Raw genomic sequence first — 20,012 nt, 5'->3', positions numbered from 1 at the left:
TTGGGAGAAGTGAGAGCAGGAAAGAGGCTCTTCTCTAGGGTAAGTTTGTTTAGTGGAAAGTAAGCAAGTTGTCAGGGTAAAAGTTGACAATGTTGATTCCAACAGTTTGAACTGCGAATAAACATCCAAAGGGATTATGTTACTGAGAATTAGAAAAGATTCCATTGAACTCAATAGAACACTTGTGTTTTCAGAGATAATATGCCTTCAAGCCATACTCTGGATCCATAGTTTAGGGTTAGAATTACCCTAAGCCTTTTCTATGCCACATTAAGGAACATGGGGTCTGACCTCTCTAATATATGCCTAAAAGTATTAGAATAAGGATGGAATAAAATTTCACTTCTAATAACTGAATTGGAAAACACCTAAATACATGTACATTTCTACATTTGAGATAGGCTGAAAATATTTGGAGAGAAATTTATGTTCTTCCCAAACATCTAAATTTAAACACAGTTTCACTAACCAATTTAGGGATACACACACTGGCCGTAAATCATTTTTAAGTCTATCAAAGAGCAAAAAACAGGGCCTATACTTATGTAATCCATAATCCTCTTCTCTGCTCACCAAAGCCACATTCAAATCTGGCTTTCATCTCATGCTCTTGGGTTTTCCACCAGGTATAAGATGAAACATTGGAAAAGACTTGTGCTTTTTCAAAAGCAAAACAACTTGGTTGCCACTCAGCAATTCCTGGTGAAATGCCAGGAAGCCTGTAAAAAAAAAGTTTAAATTTTCCTAAATTGAACTTTTAAAAAAATAAGCATGAGATGTTCATAGCCTGTCAGACATTCCATCTTTTTATTTTTTAAATATTCATAAACAAGGGGAAATATACACTTTTGATTTGTTAAAGTTTATTTGGATCTATATAATGCAGGTCTGCCTTGCATGCCCTCAAGAAAATGGAGGTAACTTGAACAGCTCTTAGTTCACCTTAAGTCCTTCATGATTCCCACATTAAAGTCTGCTGCTGGAATCTTTTCCAAAGCTCAACAAAGGCATGGAACTTGTATGTTCTTACCAGCAAAGTTTAAAGGCACTCTACAAAAAGTTGTTTCTCCTTTGAGCTCTCACACATATTCACTTCCCTCCTAAACCAAGGATGTAAGGGAGTATGGCTCAGTTTCATAGCCTCTTTGCTCTTAAAAAGAAAATCAAATTCCCCAGATATTTTCAATCTCCACCAGGAACAGAACATGCTCAGCTCTGCCTGTGGATCATTATCTCTTTTACATTTCATCTTTATATTCATTGGGTTCATAGAAAGGGCACACACAGAAAGAGGAAAATAGCTGCTTCTTAGACACCAAATTTAGTAATTCTCTCAAATCTACTGGCACACATCTAAAAAGTCATATTTTTATAAGGCTTCATTAGATTTTCATTGGTTCTGTCTTTTGAGAACACACATGCTGAATCGCCCATAACCTCAAGCCAAAACACATCTGCAAACTACAAGAAATATTTTTTATAGAAAGTCAAGAGTCATCACAATTTAAAAAGGGATATAGTGAGTGGAGACAGACAGATGTGGCCTCATCTGGATCCCACTTTAGTGTCTCCCAAGCATCAAGCTGCTAACTGATAAAGGCCATCAATCTATGATGCTATAAGATTCCAGCCAACTCCAATAGCCTTACCTGTTAATATGAGATTACTGTAAGTATTGGAGAATTGCTCCTTTAGAAGAACCAGATGCATCTGAGCTGCCTTCTCTCGTTGGAGCTCCAGCATCACATCAGGGTGCTGGGCAATCTTGCAGCCTTTCTGTTTATCCAAGGCAACATCACTTCGAACAATGTCTACAAAAAGAAAGCAAAAAGGCAGCACAAATGAAAAGCAAAACAAAATAAAAACCATACACACATCTAAGTCTTGTTTTACCCCAAAATCACAGAATTTATAAACTGCCAGTATTTTCATCAGAATGAAGAAATTCAGAAGTAATGAACCTGAAGGTCTCCAACTTCATGATACATCCTGCAGTTTCTCTGGTCATTTCTAAACTCTTGAGAGATTTTTTTCTATTTCTTACCTCTCTGACCTGATTTAAGATTATCACTCCTCCGTTCCCCTTCTAAGCTCACTTCCTGGGCCCTGTCTTAACATCTTTTATTATTCTCCATGAGGAAAAATAATACAACCTTGTCCAAATACTAGTGACTATAAAAGTCATTCCCTCTACATCATGCAATAGGACCAGGTAATAGCTGAAGCTATCAGCATGTGTATTTGGGATACTTGACCTGTTTTCAAAATTATCTCCCAGCCAGGGCATTCAGCTCAAACTATGGCTGCCATTCTGTGGGTTAGCTGCTCAAAATTTCTCTTGTTATTTTTTCCTGTATCTCTGGATACATTCTGATTTAGTAATCACTCTTTAAATCTAGAAGTATTTTGTGAAGCAATGAAGAAAGCAAGAGTAGAGCTTGAGTCACTTTTCAGATCTGCCTCTTTCCTAATTATATTCCCTATTTATTTTCCCATTAGTGACAGACACACTGCTTTTTATACTTCAGTATGATTTCACTCAAAGCAGAAGTATTCTCTTTCTCAAAAACAAACATTCATATAGAATGCTTCCCAATTAGCAGGTAGCTTTCATGTCCTGAAGTTATTTATTTTCACAAATTAAAATACAACTCCGCTAATTATCATAGAAATAAATGATATTATCAACAGCAATCTAGATGACAACTCTAGAAACTTTCAAGTTTTACATAGCAAACTAGAGAATTTTAGGAGAAAATGCTAAAAAATAACTGCTCTGACATTGTTCACACCAATGGCTTTGAAAGGGAAAAACGAATTCCCGTGTTGATGGTATCAATAGGAAAGATTTGGCTCTTTAAACAACGCTCAATGCCATTTAAAAAAACTTGGGCATGTGGCATGAAAGGTAGAACACTGTGTGTACAAATGACTTTCAAACACATAAACAGAGCCCTAAAAGAGAAGCCTGGATATAAAAAAAAAAAACATGACAATGAGGGTTAGGATATGTGGTACACAAAGATTAGCCCAATGTGGGAATGCTTCTTATTCATTTTAGATGAAAACAGCTTGAAAATAATGCAGTTTTTATACCTAAACCTATTTATACCAAGTAACTAATCTCATAGATTTTTTTGAGGCTTGAATACAATATTAGAATAAATTAATTCAAGGATACACTCTAGTTTTTAAGATTATCAATAGAAGTCAAGAGGAAAATAAATCTAGTTTACATTTATTTAAATTACACTCTTAAATTTTTAATTACATTGTATCATTGAATCCTTTCAACAATCCTATGAAAGTATGCAGCAGACATTGTTGATTAGCTGACCAAAATCCTAAACACAATCTCTTCTCCTTTGCCTTCCTCTACTGTAGAGACCGAAAAGCGAAAATATACAATTTCCCAGCTTTCCTTGAAGCAAGAGATGGCCAAGTAACATGGTTCTGGCCAATAAGTGGCAGGCAGACATCCCTAGAAGACTTTCTTTGCCAAATTAAAACACAAACCCTCACTAAAAGAAAATCATGGGTTTTTTTTCCTTCAGCTTCTTAATTCTTCCTATTCTTTATGCCTGAAATAGACATGAGGCCTAGAGTGATAGTAGCCATTTTGTGGCAATGAGTCAAGAAGCAAGAGGGCAAAGGATACCACACTAAAGATGGTGGACAGAAAGATAAGACGAGCCTAAGTCCTTCATGTCTTTATGAAGCTACCATAGCTACCATACTGGTGCTAGACTACCCATCTCTTGATTTCTTGTTATGGGAGATAAAGGCACTATTTGTATAAATCATTAATAGTTGCCTATTTTTGAAATCCTAACTTGTTTTTGTAATCTTAAAGGATAAAGAATAATATTATTATCCTTACTAAATATATGAAGAAACTGAGATCCACAAGGCTGAAGTGACTTGCTCAAGTTCACATAGCATGGTTAGTCCCCAAATATAGGAATTTTCAAAGCTAAATTGAGTGATCTTTCCATAAGTTACTCCCATATACTCATGAACTTAATAACAAAAGACTGTAAACAATAAAAGTGAGAAACTAAAAAGAAAAACCTAATTATACTATTACAGTAGCATACCATAGATGGACTAACCAGAAAAGAAATATGAACCATACTTTCTCAAAAAACATTACAAAACTTGTACCAAAACATACTATAAAGAGTGAAGATGAGTTTAAATTATCCTGATATCTTCTGATAGAAGTCTCAAAGAGAAGAACACCTACTAAACTCTCTATTTCCTATATAATAAACTTATTGCTCAAAAGGCGGAGGAAGCAATAATTGTAACTGATATCCTCAACATCGTTCAACCAGAACCTTGAAATTAGGTGACCATGTTATCTGAATATTAATAATACTAAGAAAAGAAAACCGTGAGCATGGCCAAACATATGTTCTAGTGTTCTAGATTTTAGAAAAGTATACTTCAACAATATTTGGGAAAAAATAGATATGCTGTATCAATTCTTTATTCAACCTTAATCTGTTTGACAGTGTATCAAAGCAAGAATACTTATCAAAGATGTACACGGTCATATTTGTGGAGGGAGAGTTGATATCATAGACAGACTCAAAATTCAAAATTATCTTGGAAAACTAGAAACAGGCTAAAATCACCAAGATGTAAGTAAAGAGATAAACACAAAGTCTTGCATTTATACTGAAAATTTAGTACATAAGATAAGACTGGCAGGCCAGACAAGACAGAAGCTCAAATATTTAAGACCTTATTAAGATTCATAGATTTTATTTGAATGCAAGCTTAATATAAGTCAGTGATATGCTGCCAAGTATAACATTGCTGCCAAAAAGATTAATGTAATCTTAGAGTAAATTGATAGAACCAGAACATCCAGAATAGAGGTGGGAACATAGCCACACTGCATTCCCTGTCAGCCAAAAGCAGCAGAGTGAAGAGTTGGAGTTAAGCAGACTTCAGTTCAAATTCTGACTTAATAGTCACTTATTAGCTGCGAAGTGACAGATGAAAGCACCTCTGTAAGCCTCAGTTTCTTCAGCTACTGTCATTGTAAAGAGTTGTAAAAGACCTAGCCCTGTGCATGGGTAAATATTATTATTTTTGTTTTAGTATCCTAATTGTGGAATTATATTTATTTCCAGCTGTACCAATCTCAGCAGGATACTAATCATGTAGAGTGCATCCAAAGAAAAGTGCCAAAATGGAAAATAACTTTAGTTTTTAAAAATATCTAAAAATTTTGAGAGTATTTAGCCTGGCAAAAAATAAATGAAAGACTTGTTTTCATATAGAAGAGATAACTGACTGATTCTGTGTAAATCTCAAAAGTCAAATATTGCAGGAGTAACCAAAAGACAATATTCAGTTCCACATTAGAAAAGTGTAACAGAAGCTGTCATATGAGGAAAAGACATACTTGAGGATGAAGTGAGTTTCCCATTTCCAGAGATATTCAAGCTGAAACTGAGTAACATAGGCATAATAAAATAATTTAAGTATAGTTACCAAAGTCTGCCAAATAGAGGGTTAAGTACTTTCTCTAACATTACATAAGGCAATAAAACAGACATTTAAAGGCACAGGCCTTGAATTCAAACAAATACATCATTAAGAAAATAAAAAGACACAAAAGAGATTTGAAAATCACATACAATATAAAGTGTATAAAGAAAATTTTGACAACTTAATAAGAAGACTAACATCCCAAAATATCTGAAGAGATATTTCATAAAGAAGATATACAAATGGCTAATAAACAAATGAAAAGATACATAACATCAGTAGTCATTAGGAAAACAAACTAAACCCACAATGAGGTGCTACTCATTAGAGTGACTATAATCCAAAGACTGACAATAACAAATGTTAACAAGAATGTAGAGAAATGGGAGTCCTCATACATTGCTGGTAGAAATGTAAAATGGTACAGCCACTTTGGAAAACACTTTAGCTGTTTCTTAAAAAGATAAACATAAACTTACTATAGAACCCAACAAATCTACTCCTAAGAATCTACCCAAGAGAAATAAAAGCACATGTTTACACAAAGACATATACATGAACATTCATAGTATCATTGTGCATAATAGCAAAAACTAGCAACAACCCAAATGTCCATACACTAGCCAATAGATAAACAAAATGTGATAGATCCATACAGTAGAATACTATTCAGCAATAAAAAGAAACACACTACCGATAAATGCTAGATATAGATAACCTCAACAACAGAGACTAAGTGGAAACAGCAAGACACAAAAAGATTATGTATTCTATTAGTCAATTTATGTAAAATTTCTAGAAAGGGCAAATCAAATTGATAGAAACAGAAAACTACAAATGGTTAGTATGGGAGCAAGAACTGATTGCAAATAGGCATGAGAATGTTCTAAAACTGGACCCTGATATTGGTTGTACAATTCTACACATTTCATGGAAATAAGTAAACTATACTCTTACAATGAGTGAATTTCATCATATGTAAATTATATCTCAAAAAAGCTGTTAAAGTTTCCAGTCAAGATGGTTCAGTAGGTAAATGCTGTACTTGCCTCCTCTCAAAACCACATCAAAATTACAACTAACTACAGAATAACCATCATTGGAAATTGCCTGAAGTCTGGCTCAACAGAAGTCCTACAACTGGGGACAAACAGAAGACGCCACTTCGAGACTGGTAGGAGGGATGGAGATGCAAAATGGACTGGTCTCACATCCACGTGTGGTGCTGAGAATTAGGAGAAATATCTCAGCTGTGGAGATCCCCCCAGAACAGCAAGAGTTCCAGCCCCACAATAGATTCCCCAGCCCAAGGTTCCAGTGCCGGGAAGAAAAGTCTCCACAACTTCTGGCTGTGAAAACCAGTGGATATTGTGGCTAAGACAAAAGAGTCTCTGGGTTGTAGACATTCCTCTTAAGAGGCCTACATGCAGACTTACTTGCTGATTGACTCACTTGCTCTGAGCTCCAGTGCTGAGGCAGCAGCTCAAAAGGCATCAGGGACATATAGGGAGGAACTGAGTTGTCTGGATTTAGGGTAAAGGCTGGAAACAGTTTTATCTCAGACAGAAGTGCTGGCAGAGGGCATTGTTCCTTTGTTGAGCCCTCCTCCACATGGCTTGCAGACCCAGGTGGCCACCATATCTGAGTCTCTATCACATAGCTAACACAGATCACTCTGCCCTGGTGATTTCCTGAGGCCCCACCCATCCCAACTTGAAAGCCCACTAAGCCACTTCCATATGAATGGCCTGTCTTAGCTCATGCAGCAGACCTTCCTAAAATCTCTCTCTCAAAGGTCACAAAATCTAAACAAGCAGCATCTGGCCTCAGTGTGCAGAGCACAGGCTGTGGCTGAACTTGGCCTGCAGTAGGACCCCTCTCAGGAGACCCCGGCCTGCATACCTGGCGGCTGGCACAGTATGAGCTGGAGCACCACCCAGGGTTACATCTGAGGATGACATACTCAAAAGGCAGACAGGGCAGGCTCCAGAACCCTGCTAAAGCAAATCTAGCTCTGTATGGTCAGCTCTGCACAACAGCTCCTCCACAGTAGTTACAGTCAGTCCTCACAACCAATGAGCCCAAGGGTCAATCCCTCCCACTGAAGTGAAAACAGCAACCAAGGCTCAAATACAACAGGAACACACACACAACCCATACAAGAGATACAGCTAGAGCACCCAGCTCAGATGACCAGGCAAGACTGAGCCACTGGGCCCCATAGCACAACTATGCATAAGGCCACTCTACGAAGACCAAGAGACATAGCAACCCTACCTAATACATAGAAACAAACACAGCAAGACAGCCAGAGTGGGGAGACAAAAAAACAACTCCTAAATGAAAGAACAAAACAAAGCTCCAGAAAAGAAATGAAACAAAATGGAGATAAGCAATCTACCAGATGCAGAGTTGAAAACACTGGTTATAAGGATGCTCAATGAACTTATGGGAAGAGTAGATGAACTTATGAGAACTTTAAAAAAGAGGTAGAAAACATAAAAGTGGAGATAGAAAACATAAAAAAGAACCAGTCAGAAATAAAGAATACAATAACTAAAATGAAGGACACCCTAGGAAGAATCAACAGTAGATTAGATGAAGCAGAGGATCAAATCAGCGATTTAGAAAATAAAGTAGCAGAAAAACCCAATCAGAACAGCAACAAGAAAAAAGAATCCAAAAAATGAGAATAGTTTAAGGGCCTCTTGGACAACATTAAGCATACCAACATTCACATCATAAGGATACCACAAGGAGAAGAGAGAGAACAAGGAATCGAAAACCTATTTCAAGAAATAAAGACTGAAAATTTCCCTAACCTGGTGAAAGAAATAGACATACAGGCCCAAGAAGCGCAGAGAATTCCAAACAAATGAATCCCAAAAGGCTCAAACCAAGACATATCAAAATTAAAATGCCAAACATTAATAACAAAGAGAGAATCTTAAAAGCAACAAAGGAAAAGCAGTTAGTTACCTACAAGGGTACTCCCATAAGACTGTCAGTTGATTTCTCAATAGAAACTTTTCAAGCCAGAGGAGATTGGCAGTAAATATTCAGTGATGAAAAGCAAGGACCGACAACCAAAATTACTCTACCCAGCAAAGCTATCATTTAGAATCAAAGTACAGGTAAAGAGCTTCCCAAACAAACAAAAACTAAAGGAGTTCATCACCACCAAGCCAGAATTCCAGGAAATGTTGGAGATATTTCTTTAAAAAGAAGAAAATATATATATATCAAAAATATAAATAATAAAATGGCAATAACTACATATCTATCAACAATTACTTTAAATATAAATGGATTAAATGCTCCAATCAAAAGACATAGGGTTGCTGAATGGATAAGGAAATAAGACTTTACATATGCTGCCCACAGGAGACTCACTTCAGATTGAAAGACACACACAGATTGAAAATAAAGGATTAGAAAAGTATAATTCAGGAAAATAGAAACAAAAAAAGTTGAAGTAGCAATACTTATAAAGGACAAATCAGACTTTAAGACAAAAGCTATAATAAGAGACAAAGAAGGACTCAGTTTCCCCATTTCTCAGTATTTATCTGAAGAAACTCAAAACACTACTTTGAAGGGATATGTGAATCCATATATGTTTACTGCTGCATTATTTACAGTAGCCAAGATATGGAAGCATCCTGGGTGCTATTAATGGATGAATGGATAAAGAAGAGGTGGCATACACACACACACAGTGGAATGTTATTCAGCCACAAAAAAAATGAAATCTTGCCATCTGCAACATGGACAGACCTAGAGAGTACTGTGCTGAGTTAAGTCAGACAAAGACAAATGTCAAATGTGGGCTCTAGAGAACAAGATAAACAAACAACTGAAACAAGCTCATCAATAGAGAGCACTTTGATGGCTATCAGAATGGAGGGTGAGGAGATGTATGAAGGGGGAAGAGATTAAGAGGTACAAAACGGTAGTTAAAAATAGTCATGAGGATGTAGAGTATAGCACGAAGAATATAGTCAGTACTATTGTAATAACTATGTATGGGTACTGGATTTATCAGGGTGATCATTTAATATGCTATATAAATGTCTAATCACTGTGTTGTACACCTGACACAATATAATATTGTATGTCAACTATAATTGAAAATATATATATGTAAAAATTAGAGGGGAAACTGTTAAAAAATAACAAAAATACACACATGTTAATAGCAGCAATATTCACAATAGCAAAAGGTAAAAGCAGCCCAAGTGTTGATCAAGAGATAAACAAAATGTAATATACACATACAATGTAATACTATTCAGCCTTAAAAGGAAGGAAATTCTGACACAGGCTACAACATGGATGAACCATGAAGACATTATGCTAAGTGAAATAATCCAGTCACAAAAAGACAAATATTTTATTATTCCGTTTGTATAAGGTACCTAGAGTGGTCAGATTTATAGAGACAGAAGTAGGATGGCAATAGGGAAGAATGTCTGGCAATAGGGAAGAATGGGGTTATTTTTAATGGCTAGTTTCAGTTTTATAAAATGAAAAGAGTTCTGATTCACAGATGGTGGCGATGGTTGCACAGCAAAGTGAATATACTTAACGCCATTTAATCATACACTTCAATATGGTTAAAATGGTAAATTTTGTTATGCATAATATTTTACCATAATTAGAAAAGTCTTAAAGTAACAAAACCAGATTTATAGGGTATGTCAAAAATTAAAAAAACATGAGTCACCTTAAAACTTTGGGTTTGCAATGCCATTGTTACATAGTCCATGTTCAGTTTTCTCTGTAGATTATATAAGATTAGATATCACAACTTTGATATAATTTTGTATGCTGCTATTGCAGTGCCAGATCCAGAAGAATGAGGTGCAGGCCTGAGAGAATATTTTGTCTGTTCTCACACAAACTGACCGAGGATGAGACAAGAACCATTCCTTTCCCTCCTAGTTTCAATGCAGACACTGTAACAGTAGCAAAAAAAGAAAAATCCTGACTATTCGACAGACCCTTGAAAGAGATGCACAGATGCTAGAAGAGCCTCTGTGATGAGAGCCTATAGCCCCAAACCAAAGTATCATAATCTACTATCTCCTCCCTGTAACTGGCTTGTCCTTTAATTTCCCTGATTTAGGCAACCATATATTTCCCTAATCTTCTAGTCTCTAACCCCATCATCTTTTATTCCTCTCTCTCTCTCTTTCCCTTCAAGTCACTAAATTTAACTAGTTTGGCTTCATAATGTCTCTCAGAGTTGTCCCCTTCTTTTCAATTCCAATTAATACTATGTACCTCACATCTGATAACTAAAAGAGTGCAAGCCAGCATCCACGTCTCCAGATTCACGGATCTCCAGGGCATTCAGCATATCACTTAGAAAAAAATCCTTCATTTTTACTGTTTTCATTATATAATGTTTCAAACACAGAAACGTATGAATACCCACACCCATGTACCCTCAACTCAGTTCAGCTCTATCCTTTTATAATATTCTACCATATTTGCTTCAGATTTTTTTAAATTAATTAATTATTTTATTTTTTTTTTGTGACATTGGTTAATGAAATCCAATAAGTTTCAGCTGTACACTTGAATCGTAAGACATATATTTACTGTGTGTTCACCTCCCATAGTTAGATTTCTTTCTGTCACCACATATTGACCCCCTTTACCCCATCTACCTACTCCCTCTCCTCTCTCCTCTCCCCTCTGGTAACCACTAGTCTATTGTCCATGACAATGAGTCTCTGTTTGTCCTGTTCATTTGTTGCTTTTAGGTTTATATCTCACATGTAAGCGATATCATGTGATTTTCAACTTTTTCTGTCTGACTTATTTCACTTAGCATGATTATCTCGAGGTCCATCCTTGCTGTCACAAATGGCAGTATTTCATCTCTTCTTATGGCTGAGTAATATTCCATTGTATATATGTACCACTGCTTCTTTAGCCAATCACATATCATAGGACACTTAGGTTGCTTTCATGTCCTGGCCATTGTGAATAATGCTTCTATGAACAGTGGTGTGCAAATATCTTTTCGGATATGGGTTTTCAAGACTTTGGGGTAAATACCCAGTAGAAGGATTGCTGGATCATATTGTGATCAATTCTTAGTTTTTTGAGGAACCTCCATGCTGTTTTGCATAGTGGCTGTACCAATTTGCAGTCCCACCAGCAGTGTATGAGGGTTCCTTTTTCTCTGCATCCTCTTCAGCATTTGTTATTACTTGTCCTGTTGATTATTGCTATTCTAACAGATGTGAGACAGTATCTCATTGTGGTTTTGATTATTTTTAAGAAATAAAATAGTTCGGAAACACTTGAAGCCCTCTGCTTATCTCTCTGCAATGACATTCTCCTTCCTCTCTCCATCCTCGGAAAGGTAACCACCATCCTCAATCCTTCAAGTAATATACTTATACAGTTTTATGTATGTATGTATGTATGTATGTATGTATGTATGTATGTATGTATGCATGCACACACACGTATGTATAAATGTATATTTATACGTATATGCATATAAAAACACATAGCTCACTTTTTTACAACAAAGAGAAAATTGTCGAAACTAAGAAATCAACATTGGTATAAATACAATTAGCTAAACTACAGACTTTACTATTTTTCACTACTTTCTCTATCAGTACATTTTTTGTAGTCCAGAACCTAATTCAGAATCTCACATTACATAAGTTTCATGTCTCCTTAATCTCCTCTGAACTGTGACAGTCCCTCAATCTTTCCTTGTCTTTCATGACTTTGACACTTTTCAACAACACTGATCAGGTACTCAACAGGTTCAGGTACACTGGCCCTCAATTTGGATTGGTTGAAGTTTTTTCATGAGTTTTTTTCAGTTTTTTCATAAGTTATGGATTTGGGGGAAGATACCAGAGAAGTACTCTTAGGTCTTATAATGATGTTAACCTTAATCACTTAATTAAGGCGGTCTGACAGTTTATCCACAGTAAAATTACTATTTTGTCTTTATAATTAATGAATATTTTATAGGAGAAACTTTGGAGCTATATGACACCACATTTTTCTGTCAATGTTTACCCACTAATTTTAGCATTCATCGATCTTGCCTACAGCAATTATTCTTCCAGTATTCTAATGGTGATTTTCTATTTTTCTCATTCCTTCTACATTTATTAACAAGAATTCTTCTGCAAAAAAGGGCTGCCCTTTCTCCATTTATTTATTTATTTATTTATTTATTTATTTAGATTAGCATGAACTTACAGGTATTTATTTTATTCTTTTATTCATATTTGTCTATTTTCTTATATAAGTTTTTACAGCTTTGGCTATTTGGAGCTCTTTCAAGTCAGTTTCTGTGTTCTTCTGAAATCATCCATCATTTTTTTTTAAAGCACTTCCTTACTTTCTAACACTACAAATGTTCCAGGATCATCTTTTTTTCAATTTTCATTTTTCAATTACAGTTGACATTCAACATTATATTAGTTTCAGGTATACAACATAGTGATTAGACATTTATATAACTTACAAAGTGATCACCCCAATAAATCTAGTACCCACCTAGCACATACATAATTATTACAATATTATTGACTATATTCCCTATGCTGTACTTTACCTCCCCTTGACTATTTTGTAACTACCCATTTGTACTTCTTAACCCCTTCAACTTTTTTCACCTATCCTCTCAACCCCGCTCCCATCTGGCAACCATTAGTTTGTTCTCTATATCTGTGAGTCTGATTCTGTTTTGTTTGTTCATTTATTTTGTTCTTTAGATTTCACATATGAATGAGATCGTAAGGGAACCCTTGTGCACTCTTGGCGTGATTACAAATTGGTGCAGCCACTATGAAAAACACTACGGAGGTTCTTCAAAAAAATTAAAAATAGAATCATCTTGTATTTTCCCTGCCCCAGACCTGCAATCACACACTTCTCCAAGGAACGCAAGTTCCTTTTGTTTAAGAATGGTATTTAAATACCAAAATCTGAGCAGAACACGTGCTCATTGCTACTGGGGTGTCACTATTTCTAGGTCCTCTCAGGAGAAAAAGCTAGGAAAAGTAAATGTATATGCTAACTGATGTATACACACATATTTATATTTATTTCTTTATTTACCTGTAAATCTACTAGAAAGAAAAAAAGAACACATTAGTTTATATTGATGCCTTTAACTCCAATCTATACAAAGTAGCAGAATGTATCACATCCACTTTTCTTTTATTTCCAATTGTGGAAATTCCATCCACAAACATACTTTGGCATGATTGATTCTCAACAAAAGTGAGAAATAAACTGCCTAATGGAAGGACCCAGAAATCATAGATAGCTGTTAGTAATGATATACACAGCTTGAAGTAAAGCATTAGTTCTTAGAAGAGGACTGGGCTCAGACGAGAACAGTTACATAACTAGCCCTGACCAAGACATTTGCTGGTTTACTCACTTCGTATGTCTGGGGCCATTTTTACCCACATTTGGTGGGATTCACAGATTGGGAAGAAGACCAGACCACATGAACTAAAGTTCTTCAACTCTAAGACTGAGTTAGTCTGAATTCAGAAAAAAAGAGAGAATGTTACACTCTGGAGAAATCCGCACAGATGATGAACTTAGCCACGAAGAACAGACAGAATTCAGATGTGGAAAGAAAAGACAGAGATGTATGAAGAGATCAATATATCTCTCCACCAATGGGCTCCTCTCTTCTTCCTCACATCCAAACAGTAAAAACCAATCAGTAGCTCTAGGGTTATCCCATTATCAAGAGGCCTCTAAAAAGACAACCTTCTAAGAAAAGGTTTAGAATTTACTTCACCAAAGCAGCAGTCATGAATGTCTATTAGAGCCGAAGGTCTAGCATGTTTGATCAATGAGCAGCAATAATCTTAGACGGCAATTTCTACTGGAATTCAAATTGTTGGGAGCTAAATAAATGACAAGTAAGGACAGGAGCCAACAATTACACTAATACATGCTTTCTGATGAATAAGAGAAAAAAATATTTAGATTAGACTGAGTGGCACCTGCCTTCATTCTGTGCCTGAGAAAACTAATTTAGCTTCTCTGAGAGTTGACTTTCCCCATGGTATGGACCAGGACTAGAATGTATATGTCCTTGGCTTATCACCATTTAGGTATATTATGAGTTATCCAAAATGCTATGTGTAATCCAAAGATGCTAAATGTCAAAGTCAACCAGAAAACAAAATAGAATTCTAAAGAAATTAAAATAAAGGTTTAGACATCTGAACTTTTGATAAGGATTTGTCAAGCATCATCATTTCCTTGTCTAACTTGGAAACAAACCAAATTCCTTCATATGGATGGCTCTGGAGCCTCCTAGTGGCAGTCTCAGGGGACCTACAGAACTAGGAGTCTTAAAAAGGTCCAAGCTTTCAAGAGAGAGTGTTAGTTATCTATGATGGTAATTAATTCAAACAAACGCATCAGCTCATACAATGTGCTCGACACACTATCTGAACACTAGGAATGCAAAGATGAATAAATATTAATCCTTACCTTCATGGAGCTCATAGCCTACTATAATAAGTAAGAACAGAAATACAATGTAATAAGCACTTATAACCTACATGAACAGGGAAAGGGGATGAAGTCAGAAGTGTGTAATAAAGGGGATTGGCTTCTTAGACACATCTTTATTAAAGAATAAGTAGAAGTCTATCTGGTGGAGAATCCAAATAAATTATATATTTTCATGCCTTTGCTAATTATGCTGCCTGTTTGAAATATTCCCTTTTCTACATACCATACTTAGAATACTAAGACTAGAGTACAGCAGGATGGGAAGAAACCTGGAGAAACAAGCTGGGAGCAAACTTACAAGTGTCTTTATGGTTTGAGCTTTTATATTCCAGGCTCTGAAGAGATGTCAGAGACTCTGAATCAGAGAAATGACCTAATAAAGACTATACACAAGAATAACTGTAATAATAGTATGAAGATCTAATAGTAGTATGAGAATATATCAGGAGAGCTGAGAAGCAGAGAGACTCATTAATCTGTCATAACAGTCCAGGATAGAGGTAAGAGAAACTGGCAACACAGCTTTAGCAAGAAAGAAGATTCCAGAGTTAAGGAAAAGAATACCTGATAGTCAAACGACTATAGGAAATTAGACTCAGAAAAGAATCAAAAGTAGTTTAAAATTTTCCTTAAGAGACAAAGTAGACAATGATGTCATTAACCAGGGTAGGGAACAAAAGAGAAGCTGAAGGATGAGTAATAGCGAGAAACTTTAACAAATTTTACTTGGGGTTTAAGAAACACTAGAAAGTGTCTGCAAACTGCATAAATCTGAAAAAAATATAACCATCTCAAAATAATCACAAGAGTTATAACCATTATTAAAATATTAATTGTTATTTCTTAGTGATCCAGAGTTCTATAATTTTTCTATGCTTCCCGATACCCTGTAAGTAGTTTAGTGAGCTACTTGTACTGTTATGCTTCTATTCCTATGGGGCAGTTTTGCATCTTAATAGAATATTCAAACACCAAAAGACCAAAATTAATGATTTTTTAATATAGAATTATAAGCATTCGGAAAGGCAGTAAGGAGGGTATTTGGGGACAGGGAGACATTCTAGAAAACTTAAAATCATATCAATTTTATAAATTTGATTTGATATATGATACAAATCATATCATACAAATTTCAGCATCCAGTCATGATGAAATAACAGGAACCAGATTAACTCTCTTGCCTTAAGAATCTTAAAACAGGACTATGATACATGAAACAATGGTTTCAGACATAGGAAAACAGAAAGCACAGGACAGTGATCACTGAGAAAGGAAAAACGAACAAGGTAGGCCCTATGATGCCCTATCTCACTGCCTGGAAGGAGTACAGTAACGAGAAACACAAACAGAACTCAGCAGTCTCCCTGAGCTGAGGAGGCAGAGTTCAGCGTTAGAAGAGGCCAAGGCAACTAGAATTTATAGAACAGAGTACAGGAGAGGAGGGAGCTACAGAAAGAGCAGAAGCTCGAGATCTGCAGTAGAGTCACCTGACATCTCTGGGTAATGACCTGCCATATATGAGAAAATCACCAAAGTAAGGAAAAGAACCACAAGGAAAGAGTAAGTGAAACAATCACGACAGTTTACACAGGACCAGGAATAGCTCGCATTCTGGGAAGCAAGACTGAAAAGACCTCATAATATCCAAGACGTAGAGTAAGAAAAGTATGGATATAGAATGGTACTGCCGCAATAGAGAAGTCAAATTAGCCATAGACGAAAGAATATTTTTGATGACCCTAAAAAAGCTTGCAAAAAAACTGACTAAGAAATTTAAGTTCATTTCCCAAGACAAAAAATATTTTTAGAAGTATCAAAATACCCAGGATCCAACAATATAATATTCAAAATATGTGACATCCAATTAAAAATTACCATGCACACAAAGAAAATATGACCCATAAACAAGAGAAAAATCAATAAATATAAACAGACAGAAATGACAGAGATGATGGAAGTAATAACCAAAGATATGAAAAAACAAGTTCAAGAAGATAAAGCACAAGAACGAAAATGAGAAATATAAAAAAAAATGAAGTTCTAGAAATAAAAAAGATAGTAACTGAAATCAAAAAGTATATTGGATTAGATTGACAGTATTTTAGACACTGCACCAAAAAAAGATCAATGGAATTAAAGATATAGTAGTAGAAACTATCCAAAATGACATGTATAGAAAAAAAGACTGAAAAATTTTTAACAGAGCATCATTGAGCTATCAGACAATATTAAGTAGCCTAATATATAAGTAATTGGTTCCAAAACAGGATGGAGAAGAAAAGGAAAAAATACTTGAGAAAATAATGATCAAAACTGCTCAATTAGAGTCATGGGCCATATAACTACGTTTCCATCAATAACAGACTGCATATACAGCAGTGATCCCACAAGATTATAATGAAGCTAGAAAATTCCTATCACTTAGTGACATGATAGCTGTCATAATGCCATAGTGCAATGCATTACACAAATACTAACCATTATGTTATGACTGCTTACAATATTCAGTACAGTAACATACTGTATAGGGTTAGTAGGCCAGGAGCTATAGGGAAACAGAATCTGTCATGCCAAAATATGTCTCTTTGGCATAAGGATTATTTTAGACTGGCAAACTTTAAGAAACAGCAAACAGGAGAGAAGCTTTGAAAACCAAGTAGAAGTTATGCTTTGTAAAACACATTTACATTTGTAAGGAAAATCTACATTTGTAAGGGTTTCTTCCTAGCTGTATCAGGAAGGAGAGTGGAGTTAACCTCATCTCTAGAAACTCTTACTAATGCTGAAGACAAGGACTTAACTCTGCACAACAACCTTACCCTTGTTTACTGTGCTTTTCCTGGTAACTTTCCTTAACTGATTCTCCCTATCCTCAACATCTTCTTTTCTCTTCAACTGAAAATGGTATTTAAGGTAGAGGCTTCAGCCATTTTGGTGAGTCACACTCAGTCTTCAAGAGTCTCTCCCACACAACATAGGAGCATGGACAAAAAAAGGAGGTGCTGTAATAAATCCGACAAGGCCAGTGACTTCAGGTAATCTCATAGGGTAATCTGATCATAAATTCCTAACTGGGAAGGTTGTGATGGGTAGTTACGTCCCAGACATATAATTTCTTTAGTAAAAAGTTTATCTTTGCCTTAAGCAAGCCCTGTACATTGTTCTTGTGCATCCAGGTTAACACACCTTCAAAATGTCAGAGTAATCCTTTATCAGATCCCTTAGAAGCATACCCACCCTCAAAAGAGCACATCATCTTGATAACTATACTATCACCCACTTTCATGTAATCAGCCTTATGTTCCTTCCTTAATTCCAAATGAATAAAAGAAACTGCAAACTGTCATTCTCCGAAGCATTTGAGGTCTTGCTTCCCAACAACTGTCATCAGTTTGTTTCACGTAAACTCTCATAAAAATTCTCTATAGGTTTGAAGGTTTCTTACACTGATAGGAGGTATACATGTTATTAAACTTTTGTTTTACTCCTGCTAATCTGTCTTTTATTACAGGATGTCTCAGCCAAGAACCCAGAAGGATAGAGAGAAAATTATTTTTCCTCCCTTACAGAGCAATGGTATACCATGTAGCCTAGGTGTATAGTAGGCTATACCACCTAGGTTTCTTTAAGTGTATGTACTCTATGATGTTCACACAAAGATGAAATCACGTAACAATGCATTTCTCAGAATATATCCCTGTGGTTAAGAGATGCATGACTGTAGATTAAAACTATAAACCCAGAGAACCCCAAGAAGAAACAAGAACACAACACCAAAGCACATTATAATCGAATTGCCATAGGTGAAGACAAAAATCTTAAAAGTAGACAGAGCAAAAAGACACATTAGATATGGGGGTTGGGGGGGCCAGGAATATATATATATAACAGCAGACTTTTTAACATACTCAAGTAAATATTAACTGAAATAAAAGTTTATAATGATTTTGGTTTTCATAGAAAGTAGAGAAAAGACAAAAAATAACATTGTAATTATGGGAGAAAATGTATATATTTTTAAATTTCTTATACTATTTGTCTTAAAATAACACTTTTAAAATAAACGAATATAACTATATTAATTTTCTCTCACATTCAATACATGCTATTGAATTGCTATCTACATTATATATTCTTTTGCTGAAATTCCTTCATAGTATCATAGCATTTTGATAAAATAGCTAACCTTTACTGGGATTTTTATGTGGCAGACACTGGCTAAGATTTTAAGTGTATTATTTTATCTTCAAAACAATCTTATGATGATAACAGCAGACTTTTTGTCAGAAGCCATGCAAGCAAACAAGAGAGGACAGGTCAAACAGAGATTACCTAAATGAAAAGCAAAGAGAAAAAAAAGAATTAAAAAAAAAAAAAAAGAACAGAGAACCTAAGAGCAAAGTAACAATATCAAATGATATATTATATGCATAATTATAATCCTCAAAGGCAAAGAAAGGGACAACAAGACTGAAGAAACACTGGCCAAGAATTTTCCAAAATTAATGACAGACAACAAACCATGACCTGAGCCAAAAAATTCAGATAACACTAAACAAGATAAATAACAATAACCAAACACACACACATACACACACACACACACACACACACACACACACACACACACACACGAACACACAAACATAGGCATATCAAAGTCAAAATGCTAAAAACCAAAGATGAAGAGAAAATCTTGAAAGCAGTCAGAGGAAAAAAAGATACACTGCCTACAAAGGAACAAGAATAAGAATTATAGCAAACTTCTCATTGGAAACCAGGGAAGAAAATGGAGTGACATCTTTAAAGTGTTAAAAGAAAATAACTCTGATCCACCCAGAATTTTACACTATGCAAAAATATCTTTCAAAAGTAAAGGAGAAATACTTTCTCAAACAAATTCATTGTCAGCATACCTACTCTTTAAGAAATGTTAAAAGGAATATGGCACAGTCAGAAACTTGAATGTA

The 20,012-nt window shown here is 35.4% G+C and overlaps 1 protein-coding gene across 3 annotated transcripts in view; it reads right to left on the bottom strand.

Moving 5' to 3' along the window:
* The window catches only part of HPSE2 (heparanase 2 (inactive)), a 536,390-nt gene that overhangs the window by 490,935 nt on the left and 25,443 nt on the right, over positions 1-20,012 (bottom strand). For 2 of the 3 annotated variants that reach the window (XM_039871547.1, XM_039871548.1), the window contains exon 3: positions 1,650-1,811. The exons of the other annotated variant lie outside the window; for it this stretch is intronic. In XM_039871547.1, coding sequence (XP_039727481.1) covers positions 1,650-1,811 — 162 coding nt within the window. The remainder of the gene's footprint in view (positions 1-1,649; positions 1,812-20,012) is intronic. 3 annotated transcript variants of the gene reach the window in all.

The sequence above is a fragment of the Pteropus medius genome, unplaced genomic scaffold (genome assembly GCF_902729225.1).
Source record: "Pteropus medius unplaced genomic scaffold, Ma_sr-lr_union100, whole genome shotgun sequence".
NCBI lineage: Eukaryota > Metazoa > Chordata > Mammalia > Chiroptera > Pteropodidae > Pteropus > Pteropus medius.
Note: the sequence above shows the minus strand (reverse complement) of the source record. Positions and strands in the feature narration are given on the sequence as shown.